General features: G+C 36.2%; 8 protein-coding genes across 8 annotated transcripts; 5 read left to right on the plus strand and 3 right to left on the minus strand.

The window, feature by feature from the left end:
• Positions 1–665: 665 nt before the first annotated feature.
• Positions 666–1,117, minus strand: LOC114881025 (histone H2A). The gene has a single exon (XM_029197622.2). The coding sequence runs from the start codon at positions 1,078–1,080 to the stop codon at positions 706–708; it is 375 nt and encodes a 124-aa protein (XP_029053455.1). The 5' UTR covers positions 1,081–1,117; the 3' UTR covers positions 666–705.
• Positions 1,118–1,301: 184 nt separating this feature from the next.
• On the plus strand, positions 1,302–1,748 carry LOC114881026 (histone H2B). The gene has a single exon (XM_029197623.1). The coding sequence runs from the start codon at positions 1,343–1,345 to the stop codon at positions 1,712–1,714; it is 372 nt and encodes a 123-aa protein (XP_029053456.1). The 5' UTR covers positions 1,302–1,342; the 3' UTR covers positions 1,715–1,748.
• A 9,724-nt stretch (positions 1,749–11,472) lies between these two features.
• Positions 11,473–11,924, minus strand: LOC114881027 (histone H2B). Its single transcript, XM_029197624.2, has one exon. The coding sequence runs from the start codon at positions 11,883–11,885 to the stop codon at positions 11,514–11,516; it is 372 nt and encodes a 123-aa protein (XP_029053457.1). The 5' UTR covers positions 11,886–11,924; the 3' UTR covers positions 11,473–11,513.
• A 187-nt stretch (positions 11,925–12,111) lies between these two features.
• On the plus strand, positions 12,112–12,558 carry LOC114881024 (histone H2A-like). Its single transcript, XM_029197621.2, has one exon. The coding sequence runs from the start codon at positions 12,144–12,146 to the stop codon at positions 12,516–12,518; it is 375 nt and encodes a 124-aa protein (XP_029053454.1). The 5' UTR covers positions 12,112–12,143; the 3' UTR covers positions 12,519–12,558.
• Positions 12,559–15,334: 2,776 nt separating this feature from the next.
• LOC114881029 (histone H4) lies at positions 15,335–15,731 on the plus strand. Its single transcript, XM_029197627.2, has one exon. It carries the CDS (start codon positions 15,375–15,377, stop codon positions 15,684–15,686), a length of 312 nt encoding a protein of 103 aa, XP_029053460.1. The 5' UTR covers positions 15,335–15,374; the 3' UTR covers positions 15,687–15,731.
• A 1,333-nt stretch (positions 15,732–17,064) lies between these two features.
• On the minus strand, positions 17,065–18,146 carry LOC114881023 (histone H3). The gene has a single exon (XM_029197620.2). The coding sequence runs from the start codon at positions 18,104–18,106 to the stop codon at positions 17,696–17,698; it is 411 nt and encodes a 136-aa protein (XP_029053453.1). The 5' UTR covers positions 18,107–18,146; the 3' UTR covers positions 17,065–17,695.
• A 211-nt stretch (positions 18,147–18,357) lies between these two features.
• Positions 18,358–18,704, plus strand: LOC114881017 (histone H4-like). Its single transcript, XM_029197612.2, has one exon. The coding sequence runs from the start codon at positions 18,385–18,387 to the stop codon at positions 18,694–18,696; it is 312 nt and encodes a 103-aa protein (XP_029053445.2). The 5' UTR covers positions 18,358–18,384; the 3' UTR covers positions 18,697–18,704.
• A 2,915-nt stretch (positions 18,705–21,619) lies between these two features.
• Positions 21,620–22,423, plus strand: LOC114881360 (histone H1-like). Its single transcript, XM_029198123.2, has one exon. The coding sequence runs from the start codon at positions 21,688–21,690 to the stop codon at positions 22,384–22,386; it is 699 nt and encodes a 232-aa protein (XP_029053956.1). The 5' UTR covers positions 21,620–21,687; the 3' UTR covers positions 22,387–22,423.
• The last annotated feature ends 1,816 nt before the right edge of the window (positions 22,424–24,239 follow it).

Below are 24,239 nucleotides of genomic sequence, written 5' to 3' on the forward strand. Positions count from 1 at the left end.
TACATGTTGCTGTCGGATGCACTTACAATTTTTAAATACAGTGCATTAAAGTAAAGTTAAGTACATACAGCAAAGCATATTTTCTTATTTAAGTATTTTCCTCTCAGCCCAGAAATTTTTCTGATGAGAACAGAGCTTGAAGGTACCTTTAAAAAGTCACAGTTCTCTGCCCGAAAACCGAACACGTAGATCGTAACTCTGCTTGCGTGATAGCAGTTTATTTATTGTCATGGGATTGGTGGAGAGCATCGTATGCGTGCGAGATTCCATCCTCCTCGCCTGTCGGACGCTTGCTTTCTCCAATCCTTGTGATGTGTGAGTGAGAGGTCACCAACACCGGGACTACCTTTGTCTTTCGGTATTGGCTCCCTTGAAATAAAACATCTGCTCCAACCATGTGGGCCAGATGTTGCAATGTAGAACTTTCTGAATAGAATAACTTTACCTCTCCATTTTCATCTGTTCTCAAACCGTTTGAATACTGAAGTATTTTATTACCAGAATTAAAAAGTTATTCTAAATAGTATTGTATTATTGTAAAAATATATTACTACTTTCTTTATAACGTACGTACGTTAAGGTATTTGGTAAGTTCACAAATTGTAAAATAAAATAGAAAATAGATGAACAGTTAGTGATTCTTTCGTGATAAAATGTTTTGTGGCCCTGAAAAGGGCCATTTGTATGCTGGAATCCTTTGTGGAGTTACGCCTTCTTGTCGGTTTTCTTTGGCAACAGGACTGCCTGAATGTTCGGTAATACACCACCTTGAGCGATAGTAACGCCAGACAGTAATTTATTCAGTTCTTCGTCGTTACGTATGGCTAGTTGAAGATGACGAGGGATGATTCTGGTCTTCTTGTTGTCACGAGCAGCGTTGCCAGCCAATTCCAATACTTCAGCTGCTAGATATTCCATAACTGCAGCCAAATATACTGGTGCTCCTGCACCAACACGTTCCGCGTAATTTCCTTTCCTTAGAAGTCTATGAATACGACCAACAGGAAATTGGAGTCCAGCCCGATTGGAACGGGACTTCGCCTTTCCCTTAGCTTTTCCACCTTTACCACGGCCAGACATTTCCTCGATAACTTTGAAAAGAACAAGCGAATTGAACTTGAAGAGATTCAAGAGTAATGTGCGATTTCGGAGCGAGAGCTTCGCTTATATAGCTGTCCGTTGAGGTTCGGATCGACCAATGAGGCGGCAGCTCGCACGTGATTGGTGCGCCCTCGGCTGTCCTTTCACACCATATATACAACGACTGCACTCCGTTCCGACATTCAGTCGTGAATTTTCACTGCTGTAGAGTGTGTCTCGAGTTTACAAAATCGTTAGGAAAATGCCTCCTAAAGCGAGTGGAAAGGCTGTGAAGAAAGCTGGCAAAGCACAGAAAAACATCAGCAAGACCGATAAGAAGAAAAAGAGGAGGAGGAAAGAAAGCTATGCAATCTACATTTACAAAGTGCTGAAGCAAGTCCATCCTGACACTGGTATTTCCAGCAAGGCGATGAGCATCATGAACAGTTTTGTGAATGATGTCTTTGAGCGGATTGCTGCTGAAGCCTCACGCTTAGCTCATTACAACAAGAGATCGACCATCACATCTCGGGAAATCCAAACGGCCGTCAGACTTTTGTTGCCTGGTGAATTAGCGAAGCATGCTGTTTCTGAAGGCACCAAAGCTGTTACCAAGTACACCAGTTCGAAGTAAATGGTGCAGCATACTCTAATCGGCCCTTTTAAGGGCCAACAATATTTATTACGTAGACCAGCCTTCTTTCTAACATTTTCCTTATTTTTATCCCATGATTGTATATAATATAAATGATATTTTTTTATACTAAAGGTAATCATACCAGTTACATCATTTACCAAACTACTTAATAATTTTATTTCAATTTAAGATCTAAACTTTTAATGCTTTTCCGCGATTTCTATTTGACTTGCGCAGTAGGTATAGTGTTGTATCCAATGGAACGATCAATGATGGAGTTTCTTTTAATTTATAAAATTGTGTCCATCTTATTTTGCAGTTCAAAACAATACATCGATATAAATCAACACTTTCAGCATCAATAATACTATATATATTATATATATTATAAGTGACATACTTTAAAATACGATTATTTTAACCTAAATTTATATTACTGAAAAGTTTCATATATTTAGTATTTTTTTCTTTTTAATTATTTAATATTAAAATTTATTTTCGAGTTATGCAAGATACTGTTTGTCTTATATCAAATAAAATGTCATATGAAGCTACCACCTAGACTTATTTCAACAACATATACAATTTTAATTACGTGAAAATAAATTTTGTAATAAAAATATGAAATTTGTTGCAACAATTGTTTTCAAATTACTAGCAGAAACATTTCAACAGATGTCCCCACTATACAGATGTTGTGACGGCACCTACTTCCGGTGAGCCGTCCTGCCGGAAAGTGCATTTTCGGCTACCGCAGCGCCCCCTTTAATTGTAGAAAGCGGGAAAATGCGTTTCCCCTCCCACGCCAACGCTTGGCGTGGGTCACTCTTGCCCTCGCACTCATGGCGTATGGTAGTAACGTTTTCCAAAATTTCGGTTGTGAGACTTACGAGGGACATTATCCAATCGACACACGCCGATTTTTATGCCCTTTGAGTATGATATAGAACTGAAAAAAATATTTGACACGTATTTTTTTTTATCGGCCATCGTCCATGCTGAAGGGGTGAAAATAGCCCCCAATGTTGGAGTTGCAAAACATATTTTCTTGAATATCTCAGGAGCATTCTAAAATCTTGAATATTAGTAGGTGTAAACAAAAAATTCAAAATGGAATTTGTGTGTTTTTGAACAGCAAATTTTTTTATGTAGCCATCTTTTTGATAAATTTATTTGTTTAAAAAATATATTGAAAAATAATCTATTTTTGTCATTTTTTTTGGTAAAATGTTGATCTATCTTCATGAAAATTTGTGCAAGTAAACTATACATCTTGACAAAGAATGCGGATAAATTGGAACTTTTAAGTTCACCGTCATAGTAGATATTATTACGTTGCAAATTGTACTCACATCTCGCCTCTGCTGGCCCTCTATAGCGATGTCTATGTTTCATTTTGAAATAAATGTGTATAATATTATTTAATTAATTTACACTATGCTTTGTTAATCGCTTCATGAGTAGTCGAAAACGGCATGGCAAATAAAATTACCGGCAATCGTAAAAGAGGTAAATACGACAGGCGTGGGGAATGCCAGTGGTTTGTTGAAATAGGAGTCGTTGTTCTTTTAAAGTTGCTCCACGTTTAGAAGAGTATGGTAGCCTTGAGAAGAGCTGATGTTATTAGTTCTAAAAAGAGCTGATTTTGGTACCCTCAAGAAGGACTGGTTTTTTAATTCTAAAAAGTGCTGAAAAAAGTGCTTGAAAGTAATGATAAGGAAGCGATAGCTGATACTAATAGTGCATTCCAAATATTTTTGAAGTAGAAGAAATGTGAAAGTAAATAAAAATAAATTTTTTATACATCTATGCAATTCTATACTAATTTATATAATAGTCACAATAATGAAAACTTATGACTGAATTTCTGCATTCTTTAATTACTTTATGAGTTTTTCGAACATTACAATGCACCGCGTTGATTCTTCAAATTGTAGTTCCAGATGTACCCACCATAAACTAATTCATTTAACTGCAGCATTAAAATATTTCCTAGTTAATATTCCTTTTGTTGACTAGCTAATTTACATTTGCGTTTTATATTCTGAAGTAAAGACTCTGCTTTTATATTGTCACTCATCATTCATTACTTTCGAGGATAGGATTAAATATACAGCAGGGTATAAAATTAATTGTACAGCAAGATTCCTCACGCCTGTTGTATTTACCTCTTTTACGATGGGGACTGCCGGTACTTTTATTTGCCATGCCGTTTTCCACTACTCATGAAGCGATTAACAAAACATAGTGCAAATTAATTGAATAATATTACACAAATTTATATCAAAATGAAACGTAGACATCGCTATAGAAGGCCAGCAGAGTCGAGATGTGAGTACAATTTGCAACGTAATAATATCTACTATGACGATGAATTTAAAAATTCCAATTTATCCGCATTCTTTGTCAAGATGTATAGTTTACTTGTACAAATTTTTATGAAAATAGATCAACATTTTACCAAAAAAAATGACAAAAATAGATTATTTTTCAATATATTTTTTAAACAAATAAATTTATCAAAAAGATGGCTACATAGAAAAATTTGCTGTTCAAAAACACACATTCCATTTTGAATTTTTCGCCTGCACCTAATAGTTCCTGAGATATTCAAGAAAAGATGTTTTGCAACCCCAAATTTGGGGGCTATTATCACCTCTTCAGCATGGACGATGGCCGATAAAAAAAATATGTGTCAAATATTTTATTGAGTTCTATATCATACTCAAGGGGCATCAAAATCGGCGTCTGTCGATTGGGTAATGTCCCTTGTTAGTGTTATAAGTAAAAACTCCTGTGTATAATAACCAAAAGTTTAATCTTGGAACTGACTGATTTTAAATAAAAGGCTAGTATTTAGTTTTGTGAGCAATCAACCTGCGTAAAAAACTTTATTTTTCGACAAGACCAAGTTTCATCTGTTGGTAAAGTAAAGGCCACGATTTACCGCATTTCCGCGAAGGCCCCTACAATGTTTGTAGGTGTGGCGACCTCTCAGGCACTCGCGAAACCTCGTCGGAAAATTAGGTTTCTTTAAATTTTTATTTTTCGTGTAGCGACCTCTACTTCCGGTTTGGAGGTGGCATTTTCCCGGAAAAAGTGGAAAGCAACTTTCTTCTTCCTCGAACCACCGAGTAGTCAATACGCGTGTGATCAGAGTTTTCTGTAGTTAGATTTAGCGATTTTTGTACTCATTTATACATATTTAATTATTCGGTTAGGAATTACAGAGTTTAATTATAAAATTAGTTTTAGTGACTTAATTTGTGTTCCTAGTTTATTTACTAACATTTATAGTAAAATTAATTATTAAAACTTATGTGCTAAAGCACTCGTCGGTGGCTAAAGTTTTTATTTAATCACTCCCCGGATAAAACAGAGGGAAACTTACCGTCATGCTCTGATTTAGACCAAATTTTGCAGTGTAAGCTCCTTTTTTGGGAAAAGAAACATCTGTGAGAATGGTTTTTGGCGACTCGAGAAGAAATTTTTTACCATTTTGATGTCATTCCCTACCTTATCTGTTTATGTATGTTACCGCTAAAGTGCGAAAGCCGTTAATGTGCACATTACCTAGTTAATCTGCAGATTAACTGATTTGCTCCGTTAATGTGCGGAATCAAGAGCTTTCCGCACTTTATCTAGGTAATACGCACATTAACAGCTTCCGTATCCTTAAAGTGCGAAAGTTTGTTTCTCTCATTTCCTTCCCTCACTTCTTCTCCTCTATCCCACCATTTTTAGTTTGGTTTCGTTAGTGTTTTGTCGTCGCCGCTTGTTTTCATTTCTCATAATTTGCGTTGGCTGCTAGTGCGTAGCAAAAAAGTTATTAACATTTAAAATTTTAAGTATTCAATTTGTCCCTCCTACTGGGGGGCCGTGCCCCCCAGACCCCCCCTAAGAACTACACTAACTATTACCGATACCCGTTTTTGATATGATGTAATTTAATATAATCGTTTTATTTAAGTAAATATGTTACTTTGTAAATTGTGTTTATTATTTCCTTATATTAAAAATGGGTATCAGTATTAGTTAGTGTAGTAATTAAGGGGTGTCTGGGGGGCTCGGCCCCCCAGTCAGCAAAACGAATTTAATACGTTGTTCAACTCGTGGGGGATGTTTTCATAGACGCCGCAATTCTGTAGATTTACCATTGATTCTATCAACTGATTTGTTGATTGTTTGATTGTATTAACTCGATTCTTTATGCCGGGTCTACACTGGGTAGAAATGTTCGCGAACAGAATTCACACCTAAGCTCAGACATAGTTCGTGAACAGCTCGCAAACGGAACGCAAACGGTTGCACAATTGTTCGCTGGCTGATGACGGGCAGTTCGTTGTAGATTCTGTTCATGTGCACATTATCGTCAATTTTGAAATTTGAAAAAATATCTGAACAAGACCTGTTGCTTGCATCAGCTGCATATTTAATAATAAAAGGAAATAGTGTTGAAAGAAAAAAACTGCGTCGGTGCTGGCAGAGAAAGATTTTCGAAAACAGAAGCATTTCTGGTGGAGTTAGTTTAATAAAGGACTTGTTGAGAAATGAAGTAGGATTCAAAAACTTTACCAGGATGTCGTATGAAGATTGTGAAAAATTACTCAACATAATTGTACCACAAATATCAAAAAAGAACACCAATTTTCGACTAGGAATTTCAGCTAAGGAAAGGCTATTGATCACATTACGCTTTTTAGCAACGGGCGATTCTTATTCAAGTTTAATGTATCTTTTCAAAATGTCGAAACAAGTAATTTCTTTAATTATTCCGCAAGTGTGCGAAGCTTTATTAGCGGGCCTAAAAGATTTTGTGAAGGTAAGAAGGTTTCAATACATCAATTATTTTGTGAACAAAAAATTATAACCCTTTATTCTGTAATAATGACGTATACTGTTACAACAAAGATATTTGTAAGAAATGACACGAGTATGGAGAGGCAATAAACTTGCATAATGTGTTTTAAATACATTACAAAGAATGATATGTAGCATTACTTTCTTATTGTGTGTACACTCAGTCCCATCGAAGTTGTCGCAGTGAAGTTGGCCGCGGCGTGAATGCGTTAGCGCGCCAACTTCACTGCGACAACTTCGATGGGACTGAGTGTACATGTTAATATTATTTGAGGCTATTCTATCGGTCGGCGATAGTAAAGGAGTACTACATGTTGAAGAACTATCATTTCTCACGTTCACTGATTTCATATAATTATTTGTTGGATAATGGGGAAAAGCACCTAAATCTGTTTCAAAAAGAATATTGCTAATGCGATATTGAACAATAGCCCTTGTGCGACCATTATATTTTCGCATTTTATTTGTTATGTACTCTCCGAATACAGAACACTCATCTTTTTCACTTTTATATTTTTTTTCAAGAGATTTCATGATATTATAAGCCTCTTCGGTTCGCGGATCTTCTTTTATGATCCTTTTTTTATTATTTCTTTTCGATAGACGAAATAATTTGTCACCAGAATCTTCCAAACAATTTATTTCTATTGTTTCATTAACAATCTGTATGTCTTCAATATTTCTTTCTTCATGTACACAAATGCCTTCTTCCATATTTTCAGTTCTATTTATAAAACTGTCCTCGGCAGTGTTCTTATTTTCATCTCCAAAAGTATAAGATTCCTAAAAATAATAACTTTTTTTCATAGATGCCTACAACACCAGAAGAATGGAGAAATGTGGCAAATCTGTATGATAAATTGTGAAATTTTCCACAATGTTTAGGTGCTATAGATGGCAAACATGTAGTCCTACAGGCACCTATGCATTCCGGTAGCGAGTTCTTTAACTATAAAGGATCATTTAGTATAGTTCTATTTGCTGTAGTAGATGCAAAATATTCGTTTTTATTCGCTGACGTTGGTTGTCAAGGGAGGATTTCCGATGGAGGAGTTTTTAAGAATTCAAGTTTTGGAAAAAAATTACAGGAAGCAACATTATCTTTACCTATGAAATATTGTCAGGCCGACAGAAAGAAGTACCATACGTTTTTATTGCCGATGATGCTTTTCCATTAAAAAGCTATCTAATGAAACCGTATCCCGACACTCAAATGAAGGGTTCTTTAGAACGAACATTTAACTGTCGATTATCTAGAGCACGTCGGGTTGTCGAAAACGCATTTGGCATAATGTCGTCGGTATTTAGAGTTTTAAGAAAACCTATGCTACTAGAACCGAGAAAAGCGGAAATAATTGTTTTAACGTGTGTTTATCTACACAATTTCTTAAAAGAAAGTACCACGTCAAGAAATACATATATCACACCCGCAAGTGTTGATTATATTGAATCGAATAATGATATTGTTGAGGGATCCTGGAGAAAAGACCAGGAAGGTATGACTTTTCTTCTCCCTTTGAAAAAGATTGGACGAAAATCAACCTCGGAAGCACATGAAATTCGAAATGAGTTTGCGGAATATTTTTATACTACCGGTCGTGTGCCGTGGCAAAACAAATACGAGTGAGCCTTATCAATGTATTGTTATTATAAAACATGTTGTAAATACAAAAATGAAAAAATCTAGGAAATAAAACTTCCTTCCGTATTCCATCGCTGTAATAGCAGTCTATACTTACTTCAAACGTAAAAGTATCCTTCGTGATTCGTGCTTGATTTTTATCGTACAAAAATCGTAAACTTTTAAAATGTATCCACGTACTTTTATATAGATCATCTGTAGATGCTCCTGATTTAATTTTATTTTCAACTTTCTGTTTTTCTCTTCGGAACTGAGAAAGAATAACCTTCATTTTTCTTTCAAATTTCAGCAACGCCAGATTTCATTATTAATGCTATATTTCTCCATGCATCCATTCTTTTGGGTTTTATTTTATAAAATTCACTTTTTGTATCCCACAAACATGAATTATCACGATATAATTCAATTAATGTAGCTATTTTCGAATCGTCCCACTCCATAACTGATGCTTACTAGATGGAGATCACATGAAAACTGAAGTTTGACTGCGAACGGTCGTCAAATTCAACAGAAATATGTTACAACGCGTCCAGACATGTTTCGAGTTCGCAAACAGACCATTTGATGTACCGCCTCCTTAGCGAACAGTGTTCGCTGTTCGCTGACCAGTTCGCTGCAACCTGCTCGCTGTTCGCGAAAGTGTCCACATTGCCGGCGAACATGGTCCGCGAGCTGTTCGCAAACTGTTCGCGAACAGCAGTGTAGACCCGGCATTAGATATCGAGAAATAAGTAATTAACATTATATTAATTTAAGCGTATAAAAATGTTGCTGTTATTCCAACAAAGATCTTATTTTCACTTTAACGAGTGCCTAGTAGGTAATGTGGGAAATGCAATAATTTTCCGCACATTAACGGATCACTCTAGTTAATCTGCACATTACCTAGGTAATCTGCAGAATAATTGATTTCCGCACTTTAACGGTAACATATATACTGTCTAGATGGAAATACAACCTGAGTAGGATCGAAGTAAAGTTGGCGCGGAATATTAATATTTCTTAACAATTTATATCTTAAAAAGTTGCTCGTCATTTGCTCTCTCGGAATCTAAAATTGCTCTAGTCGCAAACATTATATTTAATAAGATATTCGCAAATAAAAAAGCAGAAATTTGTTATCTTCCAAATAGATAGTAAATGATCTTTTTACAAAGATATTATGGCACCAAAAAATTGCTCCTGATTTGTTTTATAAGATTCAATGGTCAAATATATCAATAACAATTTATTAACAAAGAGCGATTGAAAATAAATGTTGTTTAGTATCAGCCGGTAAATTATGACGTCATAAACGACCGTTGGATATATTCACCCAGTATAATTCGTTCTTGCCCAGAACTCAGAATCCGCAGCAAAGCATGTTCCGTACTATGCGCTGAGTGGTTCCGGCATTCCGGTTTTCGAGCTCAGTGTACACTGAGTTGCATTGAACTTGTCGCAGTGAAGTTGGCTACAAATCGGCTCACCAACGCTGCGTGAATGCGTTAGTGAATTTGTAGCCAACTTCACTAACACATTCACGCTGCGTCGGTGAGACGATGGGCGAGATCGACTCACCGACGCGGCGTGAATGTGTTACTGAATTTGTAGCCAACTTCACTGCGACAAGTTCAATGCAACTCACGTCAGTGTACACTGAGTTACATTGAAGTTATCGCAGTGAAATTGGCGCACTAACCGATTTACGCCGCGTCACAGCCGACTCTAGTACTAGCCATGCTGAACAACGTGGCAACACCGCTCACGTGACAATCGGGAGTCCTATTTTCAAAAACAGAGTCCTGTGCTCGGAATTGTAATTACTGTCTTTTTTAATTAAAAGCTGTAGTAATATACGCTATTTTGTATTAATTATGTATAAACAATACATAAACGTTGCAACTATGGCAAGTAGAAGTGATGTGGTAGTATAAAATTGTTATAAATGTAATATAAATTTTGTGTACTCTCGAAGTAGTTTGGTGTTGTGAAGCATGATATTTGAAATATTTACAGTGGTTTCAAGAAAATTTAGGTATGAAGCAAAATGAGACCATCTTTGGATCAAATTGAAACATTTAAGAATTGATAAACGTGTATATAAGTGAATAAAAACCTTGAAACAAGCGAAATTATTGGAACGAAACCAAAGAGGTTATGTGAAGTCCAGAGAGTAGCCGAGAGTCCGACGACGTTGATTGGCTGGGAGTCTGGGAGTCCGGGAGGCAGATAGAGTAGGGTTAGATGTTGATATATTCAGACCGGACTCCCGCGGTGTTGCCATTTTTACTTCAGCACGGCTAGTACTAGAGTCGGCTGTGGCCGCGTCGGTGAGCCGATGCACCTCACCTATCGGCTCACCGACGCGGCGTAAATGTGTTTGTGCGCCAACTTCGATGGGACTCAGTGTACATACACCTAGTGTTGGCTTCGCTTCCTTTGACTCGTCCTGAAAGCTCGCGTCTAGGCCGAGCGCTCTGAGTACGAGGCGACAGGACACAAGGCGAGGCGAGACCATCAAGTATGTACATGCTCGTGCTCGCCTGGGCTCGGGTCGCCTCGGCGAGCGTGTACTGCCGGCATAAGAGTTGCGGAGCGGACCCGTAATAGTTACACTTATCGAGTTTTTACTATACAAGCCATAACAATATCGTGTTTGGTCTCATTTTAATCAGGAAAATCTCACCAATATGTTGGTGAAAGTTTTATTTAAAAAAAATAAAAAATAAAAAAGTTTGTTTGTTGCATTAGTATTGTCTCACCGATATGTAAGTATATAATTTTCTACGACCACCTCGACTCTCAGTCCCTTTCTTCTTTATCAAACTGTCTCTTTCTACGTTCGTCGACGTCGGCAAAATACAAACGGTTAGCAGAATCGAATCTTCTCACTAAATGTTCCTCATCGGTCCCAAATTCTGAACACATATCGAGTCTTTACTGTACTTTCTTCAATATTATTGATGCTGAAATTGTTGATTTATTTCGATATATTGTTTTGTACTACGAAATAAGATGGACACAATTTTATAAATTAAAAGAAAGAAATTATATCATTGATCGTTCCATTGGACACAACACTATACGTACTGCACAAGTCAAATAGAGTTTAAAAGTTTAGATCTTAAATTGAAATAAATTTACCAAGTAGTTCGGCAAATGCTATAACTGGTATGGGTACTTTCAGTGTTAAAAAATGTCATTTATATTACAACCGTGGGATAAGAATAAGGAAAATGTTAGAAAGGAGGCTGGTTTACGTAATAAAAATTGTTGGCCCTTAAAAGGGCCGATTAGAGTATGCTGCAGCATTTACTTTGAACTGGTGTACTTGGTAACAGCTTTAGTGCCTTCAGAAACAGCGTGCTTCGCTAATTCACCAGGCAACAAAAGTCTGACGGCCGTTTGGATTTCCCGAGATGTGATGGTCGATCTCTTGTTGTAATGAGCTAAGCGTGAGGCTTCAGCAGCAATCCGCTCAAAGACATCATTCACAAAACTGTTCATGATGCTCATCGCCTTGCTGGAAATACCAGTGTCAGGATGGACTTGCTTCAGCACTTTGTAAATGTAGATTGCATAGCTTTCTTTCCTCCTCCTCTTCTTCTTCTTATCGGTCTTGCTGATGTTCTTCTGAGCTTTGCCAGCTTTCTTCACAGCCTTTCCACTTGCTTTAGGAGGCATTTTCGTAACGATTTTGTAAACTCGAGACACCCTACAGCAGGTAAAGTCCACGACTGAATGCCGGAACGGAGTGGAGACGCTGTATATATGGTGTGAAAGGCAGCCGAGAGCGCACCAATTACGTGCGAGCTGCCGCCTTATTGGTCGGTCCAAACTTCAACGGACAGCTATATAAGCGGAGCTCACGCTCTGAAATCACACAAACTACTTTTAAATCTCTTCTAGTTCAATTCACTTGTTTTCAAAGTTATTGAGAAAATGTCTGGTCGTGGCAAAGGTGGAAAAGCTAAGGGAAAGGCAAAGTCTCGTTCCAGTCGGGCTGGACTCCAATTTCCTGTTGGTCGTATTCATAGACTTTTAAGGAAAGGAAATTATGCTGAACGTGTTGGTGCAGGAGCACCAGTATATTTGGCTGCAGTTATGGAATATCTAGCAGCTGAAGTATTGGAATTGGCTGGTAACGCTGCTCGTGACAACAAGAAGACCAGAATCATTCCTCGTCATCTTCAACTGGCCATACGTAATGACGAAGAACTGAATAAATTACTGTCTGGCGTTACTATCGCTCAGGGTGGAGTATTACCGAATATTCAAGCAGTCCTATTGCCAAAAAAAACCGACAAGAAGGCGTAACTCTACAAAGGATTCCAGCATACAAATGGCCCTTTTCAGGGCCACAAAATATTTTAACACGCAGGAATCTCTAACAGTTCATCCATTTTCTCTTTTATTTTACTATTTGTGAACTTGTAAAGTATCTTACTATTTTAACGTACGTACGTCATGAAGAAAGTGACAACAAATTTTAATACATTTTTATTATAATACGGTACTACTTAGAATAACTTTGTAATTCTAGTAATAAAATATCTAAGTATTCAAACTGTTTGAGATTAGATGAAAGTTGAGAAGTAAAGCTATACTATTCAGAAAGTTCCACATTCCAAACATCTAGCCCAGTTGATTGTAGCAGATGTTTTATTTTAAATGGGAAATGAGTCCCCATAGTCTGCGCGCTTGCGCTGTTACGAGAGAGTAAATCCAATAGCGAAAGACAAAAGTAGTCACGGTGGCGGTGACCTCTCACTCGCACATCACGGTGGTTGGCGAAAGCATCTGGCAGGCAAAAAGGATGGGGCCTCGCATGTATATGATGCTCTCTACTATTTCCCATGACAGTACACAAGGCACTATCCCGCAACCAGAGTTACGATGTATGTATGTGTTCGGCTTTCAGGCGGAGAATTGCGGTTTTTCAAAGAGATCTTCGAGCTCTGTTCTTATTAGAAAAATTTCTGGGCTGAGAAGAAAAAGCATTTGTATGCTTTGCTGTATGTCTTTAACTTTGTTTTAATGCACTGTATTTAGAAGTTGTAAGTGCATCAGACAGCAACAGGAATCTAAAATCTACAGTAATAATGTTTGGGAAGTTCCTACTTTGTTAGTCTCTGAACGAGAATTCAAATGTTAATTGTTATTGTTGAAGTGGCTATAGCAAAAATGGAGAGCTTTTTAAAAAAAGAAAGAGTATCAACAAGAAATTGTCATTGTTGTGTGTTTTCCATTTTAGTGTATATTATATTTTCTACAAATGCAGTAATTATATAAATTAGTATAAACATAAATTGTAAAGTATTAGCTTATTGGTCTCCTACACATTCCCAACATTTTTACGTTTAATTTGTGGCACCCTGTGTATAATATCAATGTTAACTTAATATTCATCGTTACTCGGGCTACTGTTCGCTCTCATCCCCCCCTTCTCTCTACCAGGTTTCCAACCGTATAAAAATAATACCAGCCGTATTATGCCGTCAAGGTGGCAATCTTGACCACGACTGTTGTTCTCATTCTCTTTTTTCAATTTCAACTATTTTTATGTAATCCACAGTCTATATATATTAAGGGGGCCACCTCATGTAAATGGCCTGTTTTTCAATAATTTTTTGTGGAAAATGTAATGCGCCGATTGATTTACAATTTGAAGTGTCATTTATTCACATTATGATCTAAACAGAAATATTTTTTATAAATGTTGATTGTTAATAAGGATGGTGCAATGGCGGCTTGAAGAAGGCATCTTGCAAAATCGCCGTGCAGTGTACAGTGCACAAAAATGATTTGGAACAAAAAAATCAAAATGGAATAGCTACTTTATTCAAAAACGCTCAGCATGACATTTGAATTTTTTTTAAATTTTCAAAATTGCGAAAATGGCAAGGTTTTGAAGAAAAAACGGGAGCTTCGGCTATGAAAAATTCGTAATAACAGTAATTTAAATAAAAAAAAAAAAAATTGCAGAATGTCATGCTGAGGCCAATTGTTTATAGAATATATATACCAAGTTTCATAAAGATCGAGTAATTAGTTTTTGAGCTACGTTGCACGGCGCGAAAAATTTTGCGTTTCGAGAAAAACGCATTTGAAAGTTGAGTAACAGCCGCTCCGGCTAGTGCAGCCGTTCACTTGATTTTGAAAATAATATACAAGGACATCTCGGATCACTTTCTAACTTTTTTTATCGCATTCCCGAGGAAATTTCCTATCGATTTCAGCGAAAAAAAAAAAATGCGAAAAAATTTCATTTTACATGAGGTGGCCCCCTTAAGTAACAGGCTAGAACATCTGGATTTCTTTACTTGCTTACACCGAGAATTTTCACCTAGGAAAAATAATAGCTCCCTTTCTATCTAAGCTTTATTGGTACAAGCAAGGCAAAAAACCCAGATGTTCGAATTAGTTACGTGCCTATAGTTCTTACAAGGGACATTACCCAATCGACACACGTCGATTTTGATGCCCTTTGAGTATGATATAGAACTGAAAAAAATATTTGACACGTATTTTTTTTATCGGCAATCGTCCATGCTGAAGGGGTGAAAAAAATGAAAAAAATAGATTATTTTTCAATATATTTTTTAAACAAATAAATTTATCAAAAAGGTGGCTACATAGAAAAATTTATTGTTCAAAAACACACAAATTCCATTTTGAATTTTTCGCCTACACCTAATAGTTCCTGAGATATTCAAGAAAATATGTTTTGCAACCTCAACTTTGAGGGCTATTTTCACCCCTTCAGCATGGACGATTGCCGATAAAAAAAAATACGTGTCAAATATTTTTTTGAGTTCTATATCATACTCAAAGGGCATCAAAATCGGCGTGTGTCGATTGGGTAATGTCCCTTGTTAGTCCTACTCAATGCATCGAAACCAAATGTGAAACAGAACGCAATATGACATTAACGGACATTGCATCTTGGTAATTTAAATTATGAACCCCCCTGTAACGTGACGAGCCAATTATGCAGTTCCCTTTGCTCCCGTAGCTCGATTGTCGTATGCGCAGCGAACTTCTGATTGGGTAGAAGTAAGGCGGAGGGGGAAACAGAGTTGCCGCTCTATAAAAGAGCCATGTTCTTGTTTTCTCAACGTAGTTCTAAACATTTTGTCGTTGTGTTGCAATCATCTGTAAGAAAAGTACATCATGACTGGTCGTGGAAAAGGAGGAAAAGGATTGGGAAAGGGAGGTGCGAAGCGTCATAGGAAAGTTCTTCGTGATAACATTCAAGGTATCACTAAGCCGGCCATTCGTCGTCTGGCTCGTCGTGGTGGAGTGAAACGTATTTCTGGCTTGATTTACGAAGAAACGCGAGGTGTTCTGAAAGTATTCTTGGAAAACGTTATTCGAGACGCTGTCACTTACACTGAGCATGCTAAAAGGAAAACCGTTACAGCTATGGACGTCGTCTATGCCTTGAAACGGCAAGGAAGAACCCTCTACGGTTTTGGTGGTTAAAGTGTCATTCTTCACTTTTATTCAATAAAAACGGCCCTTTTCAGGGCCACCATATTTTTCTTGCGTATGAATTCTCAGTTCCAATGATCCATATTACAATCCTAACATTTTTATACCCCCATATAAGTGATACTACCGTGCATTACCTTTTATGTAAGTTCATAAAAAAAAATATATTCTGTGCAGGAAATTTGAATTGCACAACATTTTTTCTATTTAAAGTGAGTTTCAATAAATGATAAACACCATGAATTTTTTACTAACTTTTCGTTATTTCTTGGCACGGAAGGATGTCTTTAAGCTTTAAAAATCGAACTCTAAGTGAATAAAGAAAAAAGGCAGAAAAGTCGGTTGTCCAATTAAGAACAAAAGAGACCAGGAGTGCATACAGTTTCTTATTGAGGCCTTTAGGTATAAACAGCTACAGGCCTATGGGTCCGATGACATCTTGTCTATTATATTATTGTGACTAAAAGTAGTGTTTCTAATATACAGGGTGTCTCAGCTAAAGGAGGCCACCTAAATATTTCCTTTATCTTTAATGGTACATATAGTATCTATGGTATAATTTAAATGGTATCGGAGAAGGAATACCGTAGAAGACAAATTTTTTTATCCTATTATTTTTCATAGTTTTTCCAAGGTCATCGTTATTTTTGATTAGGGAAACTTCTATTTTTCTATATTCCATCTTGAAGCGGCTGAAAAAATACATTTGAATATGCTTAAGTTATGACCTGAAGGGTGATCTGGAGTTTTATTATAACATTATATGTTGAGAATTATAACATTGAATTATAAACAGGAAGCTCAAATGTGATTCTAATATGTATTACCCTACAAGTTTATCATATTTTTGGTACTCAAGATCACCCTTCAGATCATAATTTAAGCATATTCAAATGTATTTTTTCAGCCGCCTCAAGATGGAATATAGAAAAATAGAAGTTTTCTTGATAAAAAATAACGATAACCTTGAAAAAACTATGAAACATAATCGGACAACAAAATTTGTCCTCTACGGTATTCCTCCACAGATACCATTTAAATTAAACCAGATATATTTTTTGTATCATTAAAAATAAAAGAAATATTTAGGTGGCCTCCTTTAGCTGAGACACCCTGTGTAACACAGTTCATTTTTGTGTACTAGCTGACGCATTATTATTAGTAATAATCCCACACCTTCCCAAAATATACAGATTCGTAACTAACAATAAGTTCATTTGTAAATTAATTTAACAGTTTTATTTTTTATACCTGAAAAAAATCGGCGCTACAGGTTTAAGGAATTGGATGCCACATAATCTATAATCGTTAAATTGTAATTAGTGTACGAGTGCAATAAATAAAAATGTATAAGTTGGGGATGCATTGGTTATGCGTTAGTGTATATTGTTGTCATATGAATTCGGAATAACTTTTTATTTTTTAATACTGAATATAATACGGAATAGATTTAATACTCTGAAGATGTTGCCGTTGGTGATTTAATTTATTACGATGAACACGGCATTTTACAACGGCCGGACAAATTAATATCGGCATGTTCGGGATTTTGCTCAAAGGCAAACTGTACAGCTACGAACAAAGAACAGCACCAACGTAGCTGCGCAACATTCGTTTCAGACATTCTGCCGAATACTTAGGATTTATTTTGTACTAAAAAATCTCGACTCCCTGCAGCTACGACAATTTTATAAAAAATTATAAGTTAGTTACATACTGTTTTTTCAATACTTTTTACTTAAGACGTGTAAATACCTTCGAATTAAATTCCAAATTGAGTGTATTATAGTATACATTCGGGATTTCACCTTTATGGTAAAAATATCTGTTTGAACCTAATTTTATGATTTTTTTTTGAAAGGTGGAAGTTGCAGTTTATAATGATATGGGTACAGTATATTTTAAGTTTTAATAAAATGATCACGAAAGTGTTCTTCGGTTTAAAAAGAATGGGGCCCTGAAAAGGGCTGATTGTTGAGTAAAAGGCGGAGCCTTAAAACTTAAGCTCTTTCTCCACGAATACGGCGAGCAAGTTGGATGTCCTTTGGCATGATTGTAACTCGTTTGGCATGAATAGCACACAAGTTTGTATCCTCGAAAAGTCCAACAAGGTAAGCTTCGCTGGCTTCTTGCAAAGCCATCACAGCAGAACTTTGAAAACGAAGATCGGTTTTGAAGTCTTGAGCTATTTCACGAACGAGACGTTGGAAAGGTAATTTACGGATTAAGAGTTCCGTACTTTTTTGGTATCTTCGAATTTCTCTGAGAGCTACAGTTCCAGGCCTATAGCGATGAGGTTTCTTCACTCCTCCCGTTGCAGGCGCACTTTTACGAGCAGCTTTGGTAGCCAACTGTTTCCGTGGAGCCTTTCCACCGGTAGATTTACGAGCGGTTTGCTTAGTACGAGCCATGTCGATGAGAATAAAGTGTGCTTCGTTTAAACTCCGAAACTACAGTAAGGCAACGATGATTTTGCTTCTCTTATATGCTTGTAGAGCAGAGTTCCACCTCTGCTCTGATTGGTTAAAGTACGCGAGGTGGGGAGAGCTCTGTAGTGCTTGACGACAGGGGTACGCGCGATGGAGGGGGAAGGACAGCTGGTACAGCTATATAGTAGTTCGACTTTGGACAAATATCACATTATTCTGTTGATTCTGTTGACTTTACGAAGCAGCATACATTAGTCGAAATGAGCGGTCGTGGAAAGGGAGGAAAAGGATTGGGAAAAGGAGAAGCAAAGCGACATAGGAAGGTTCTTCGTGATAATATTCAGGGTATCACGAAGCCAGCTATCCGTCGACTTGCCCGCCGTGGCGGTGTAAAACGTATTTCTGGTTTGATCTACGAAGAAACACGTGGTGTTCTCAAAGTTTTCCTTGAGAACGTTATTCGTGACGCGGTCACTTACACCGAACATGCAAAAAGGAAGACTGTTACTGCCATGGATGTGGTTTATGCTTTGAAACGTCAGGGTAGAACCCTTTATGGTTTTGGTGGTTAAATTGCTATCACTGCCATTATGTTCTTACTTAAAAACGGCCCTTTTTAGGGCCACCAAAAAATTTAGACATGGAACTTCTATCATTTCAACTTATCCGTTAATTATTATCAAATACACATTATTTTGATACTATTGTTGATTTGCAATAACACTTTACTCGACACAAAAAGAATACCAGTAGAAGTAACAACGTATATTATAATAATAGTAACATCTGGTAACAATATTTTTGTTTCGTAGCTACAGCAACTGCACTTAATTTCCTGTTACCTACGTCTTGTGCTTCCATGTATTACATACAGAGTGTCCAGGTTGAAGTGTGACAGACCCGTTATACCGTAACTATTAATGATCCAAAAGTTGTTGACATCAAAATTGCACGATATAATGGGAACTGTGTTTTGGTTGAAATACAAATTTCTTTACATTATTAGTTTAAGAGATATGATGGTCAAGTTCTGCTTTTTAAATGGAAATATATACATATATATATTTTTTCGGATCATAAGATAGTGCTTTTCAAGAGGAATTTATTAAGCTTTAATGTATACACCCGATTTTAATTAGCTTTCAAGATATTACGTTTATCAGCGATATTTACCGATTTTCAGCGGATACGTCTCGATTCAAATAGCAAGTCGTAAAAGCGACCCTATTGTTGCGATGAGACCTCCACACCATGGGACACTTAGAATAGTGAATACTATAATTATGTAAAAACCATCAGTGGATATAGAGTTAACCAAATTATTAATAATTCTTAGGCGAACATTTAAAAAATGTTAGTACATTACAGTTTAGAAATTGAAAGCAAAATTTATTTTAGGATGAGAAAAATTAATATATAATACTTACTCGTTAATTTCGTGCTGTATATAATTTCCTGTTAGAAACGCTGTCACAGCCATGGATGCACTCCTTTCCCTTGGCTAGATAGCCAAATATATAGCTGATTCGCATAAACAAATGAATAGACAATTAATGTTTAGCTACAGTACACAACCTATGAATGAAATGAAGAAATAAATGTCGAATGAATGAGTATCTGTGTCATATGTATGTAAACAAATGAGTTGTGAAGAACGTGGAATATTATTGATGCTCCATATTCTTTGCTTCGTAGTCAGAAAGACTTGTCTATAGAAACTTGAGAGCAGGAAATTATCAAAACAGGAACTGTAATTATTTTAGCATGTAAATAAACAAAATAGTGAAAATCAACTTATGTTAATTTTTACAAGACAAATCCTCAAGTATTTCTCCAAACTGAAATAAAATACTCCGCTTTGAACCTTTTAAATCCTAACCGACATGTTCTATTGTTGCTGGTCAAAGTTAAGGTGTATATCATGATTAATATTGTATTCCATTTATAATTATTCGTACAACGATACACTCATTCGTCTTCATCACTGTATCATACTACAGTACCGAAACAACATCGTCAAGTCATCAATAACCTTCTACAGTCCAATTAAGTATGTGCTCGAAATCATTGATTTAATTTTTCTCTATAAATATTTAGTTAACTAGTCTTTTACATTGTCTAGTGCTATTTTATACAATATTAGCTGCGTTACCCGGCTCTGCCCGGGAATTTTAATCAACTATTATTATCCCTACTTCCTTATTTCTATCCCTATTTCCCTGTCCCTATCCCTACTAATATATAAAAGTGAAAATGTCTGATCGTTTGTTCCTTTTCACGTTTAAATGGTTAAACGGATTTTAATGAAATTTGCACTATTGGACTGCTTATTCTTTCAAGATGGATATAGGCTATGTCATATTGCGATTTGTTATGTTTTTGTCACCTCGATCGCAGCGCTGTCTGCCGGATCCAATGTAAAACATTCCAAGATCAACAACAACTTAAAAATAAAAAATTAATTAAAAAAACATTTTGTAGTGGACCGAATTGTGAATCTAAACCATTCTCGAGTCAACTTGAACACACACAAAAAATTTCATCAAAATCGGTCCAGCCATTTAGGAGGAGTTCAGTCACATACAGATGCACAGAAGAAATATATATATAAAGAAAAATTTATGGTACATCATCTGCATTCAAAGTTAAAGTACCTATCTAATAACATAAATGGTAGGCATAGCTCATGACGCACAAAGTACCTGTGGTGGTATTACATTTCACAATTAAATGTTATATTTTATCAGCAACAAGTAGGCTTCAGAACAGTACTAATTTTTAAATTAGATAAAATTGAAATTGTATTATTTATAACAGCGTACAAGCACTTTTATAAAACTGAAATATCATTTCAAAGTATCAAAGTATGGTGATCCAGAACTTCTCGAACAGAGTGTGCGATATTCTAAATTAATGCGAGGTAAGTTGTTAAATAAATCCACTTCTATATTCTCGTCTACGTTGTCGACCATAATTGAGTATTATTAACCAGATTAATGGTATTATATAAATGACTATAATGTCAAAAATTTGCGTCGTGTCTTTTTGATGATTGTATTTCTTTCCGCATAAACCTCTTGAAATTTCTGATAATATCTAAACTCCATTAACGGCTGATGTACATAAATTGATAGGTTTAATATTAAGACATCTATTCTCACAAGAGAAATCGTTTTGGATGAATATTCTCCTTTTTTTACTTAATTTTCCAGATTGATGTCATCCTGAATAAGAACCACCGTGAGACTATGTCACTTCAGTCGAATATAATAGCTGAAAATCGAGGTAAATTTGTCATTCAACGACACCGTTGAAAACTACTGACAATAACTGAAACTTTACATATCTAATATGTGCTTTGAATCGAATAAATAGTTGCATAAATCATAAATCTTTCCGTGTTAGTCCAGGATTCTCAGTAACGTGATATTGGAAACAGAAGGGAGGTCTCTCTTCCCGGTCCGCGCCTTTCCTACTAGTAGCCCGATTTCTGAGTTAGTCGCGCACTCTGTGAACGGATCGTGAAAGTTATATTTACCCAGTTATTGTTCATTTTGTGTAAGATGGAGGAGAAAAATAGTTCTGGAAACACTGCAACAGTGGAAAATTCGGTGGCAAACCCGTCACCTGCGAAAAAGTCTGTAAAATCGAAGACAAAATCACAGCGTACTAAGTCGTCGCATCCATCAACTGCGGATATGGTGAACGCTGCTATCAAAGCGTTACAAGATCGCAAGGGATCGTCACTTCAAGCTATCAAGAAATACATAGCAACGACGTATAAAGTTGATGGTGAAAAAATGGCGCCATTTATTAAGAAGTACTTGAAAACTGCCGTAACTGCCGGGGCGGTGGTGCAAACTACGGGAAAAGGTGCCTCTGGCTCGTTCAAGCTGTCCACATCTTCGAAGAGTTCCGAATCTAAGAGCAAATCCAAACGCCTCGTGAAACGGGCTGTATCTGCTGCAGCTGAAAAGAAAGCTGTGGAGAAGCCAGCGAGTCCTAAGAAAGTGACTGCCCCGAAGAAAGCACCAGTAGTGAAGAAACCAGCCGCGGCAGCCAAGAAACAATCTTCTTCGAAGATAGCAGCTAAAACTGCTGCTGCTAAGATAACAGAATCTGTGAAACAAAAGGCAGCACCACCACCGAAGAATTTGTCAAAAGCGAAAAAAGCCACAAAAGCGCCAGCAGCAAAGACGAAAACTCCAAAACCAAAAACAACAAAATCGCCGAAAATCGCAAGAGCAGCGGCGAAAAAGTAATTCGTTGAAGAATACATACCAATTGGCCCTTTTCAGGGCCACAAATCTTATTTTACAAAGAAACAATCTTTGTTTGCACTCGGCAAGATTTACCTGTTCATTCCAAATTCCTTTCTCCTTTAAAATAAGATTTTGATACCAATTTTATGCAAAATACGTATTTCCTTTGCAAATCTGCATTGTGTGTTATCTTATCGGTTTACATACATATATTCTCTCCGTAGAATCATTGCTTCATACGACATTCTGTTAGAATCATTTATTTGATAAGCGCTTTTTCTAAGGTAGGTCGTTCAAGGCAGAGGTAAATATTTGTTTCTATGCAGTGTTCTGAAAGTAAGCGTAGGTTCAAGAATATGGTTCTCACACGAATCACTTTAGACACACAATGTTGTTCATAGTGAAGTCATTAAAGTTCAAATAAAATTTAATTACTGGACAACAACAATTTGATTATTGAAAGTATAAATTCTTGTTTTATTTTTAAAGCATTTACTAATTTGGATTTTCCAATTATATTTCAAAATGTACGTACAATAGCTTTCCTTTTTAATAAAATACTGAAGTGTTCGTAACGCTTTAAATTGAAATGAATGCAGCATGTCGTTAAATATTTGTGAAAATACTTGTATAAGTGTTCAATACAAATTTCCCATAGGTTTAGTAAATATTTTATGGTTAGCAGAAACTCGAATCAGATCTGTATTAACATATGTAAATCAGTCATTATCTTCTTTTTTTATCAACTCTAAAGTTTTTTCATAACGTTGGAACTGCACTTTAGCAACAGTAAGCAACAATTTACATTCAATTGCATTTAAGTATCTTTGTAGGTACAAACTCTTTTAAAAAATATGTGGGTAAAAGATTATAATTAAATATGATATCGCAGTGCATACGTACAGTATCCCTGTACAGGGATACAAGTATTTTATTTTACTTTTAGATCTTATTAATTGTTCATTAAAATATATGAATATAATATGTATGTACATATCGTGTCGTTCTTTACAAATATATATTTTTATATTTGTTGCCCCGTAGACCCTTCAGATCCCGGTTAAATAGCCATCAGGTCGAAGTTTGTACCAGAGTCTATGAAACCGAGGTCTGGTCGACCACTCTTCAATAGGGTCATGAACCGTTAGTCGCTTCACAATTAAAAATTGAGAATTCCCAACAATTGCGGAAAAACCCACAGTAAACCTTCCACTTCCTCACCTTTACTCCTTCACACCTCCCACCAAATTTTTCCATCACTTTCTCCGAAATCAAAAAGTCCTGCCAATCTATAGCACAATTTTTCCTTCCGTTTGCATATTCCTTCCCGCGTTTCCACCAATCAACGATAGTTCCACCCATAGACAATTTTCATTCTTGTACATACATACTCAGAAAAGAGCGTTAGAATTCCGATATATGTCTTGTGCTAACAACAGCTCTGGTAAACTATATATACACTGCCATTGTACACCACATACTCTGTTAGTGTAATATATATTCATATTAAACCAATCAGTCTACTCAATTCTCTCATTATAAAATCAATTCTCGGGTATTAAATTATTAGAGGATTAGTGAGACATTTGGGAGCTAATCAATGATCTCAGGTCATAGTATTATTCAATATTTATTTCTTTAATTATTTTCATGTCCTACGTAAGTAAATATACACTCAATTATAAAGATTAGTTATTTGGTTATTTAAAGAAACTAATCGTGAGTATATCAATGACCATACAATGATATGATTAATTTGAAATATAATCCCGAATTGAATCATAGAGACCCGAAAATTTTGGGGTTCCGTGCATTCGTACGTAAAAGATACTTTCGGAATGTCGCTTGACTCC

The sequence above is a fragment of the Osmia bicornis genome, chromosome 5 (assembly GCF_907164935.1).
Source record: "Osmia bicornis bicornis chromosome 5, iOsmBic2.1, whole genome shotgun sequence".
Classification (NCBI taxonomy): Eukaryota; Metazoa; Arthropoda; class Insecta; order Hymenoptera; family Megachilidae; genus Osmia; species Osmia bicornis.

What these genes read in the sequence shown, in the direction of transcription:
- LOC114881023 (XM_029197620.2), bottom strand. Translation starts at nt 18,106, where the DNA reads ATGGCTCGTACTAAGCAAACCGCTCGTAAATCTACCGGTGGAAAGGCT.
- LOC114881029 (XM_029197627.2), top strand. Translation starts at nt 15,375, where the DNA reads ATGACTGGTCGTGGAAAAGGAGGAAAAGGATTGGGAAAGGGAGGTGCG.
- LOC114881360 (XM_029198123.2), top strand. Translation starts at nt 21,688, where the DNA reads ATGGAGGAGAAAAATAGTTCTGGAAACACTGCAACAGTGGAAAATTCG.
- LOC114881025 (XM_029197622.2), bottom strand. Translation starts at nt 1,080, where the DNA reads ATGTCTGGCCGTGGTAAAGGTGGAAAAGCTAAGGGAAAGGCGAAGTCC.
- LOC114881024 (XM_029197621.2), top strand. Translation starts at nt 12,144, where the DNA reads ATGTCTGGTCGTGGCAAAGGTGGAAAAGCTAAGGGAAAGGCAAAGTCT.
- LOC114881026 (XM_029197623.1), top strand. Translation starts at nt 1,343, where the DNA reads ATGCCTCCTAAAGCGAGTGGAAAGGCTGTGAAGAAAGCTGGCAAAGCA.
- LOC114881017 (XM_029197612.2), top strand. Translation starts at nt 18,385, where the DNA reads ATGAGCGGTCGTGGAAAGGGAGGAAAAGGATTGGGAAAAGGAGAAGCA.
- LOC114881027 (XM_029197624.2), bottom strand. Translation starts at nt 11,885, where the DNA reads ATGCCTCCTAAAGCAAGTGGAAAGGCTGTGAAGAAAGCTGGCAAAGCT.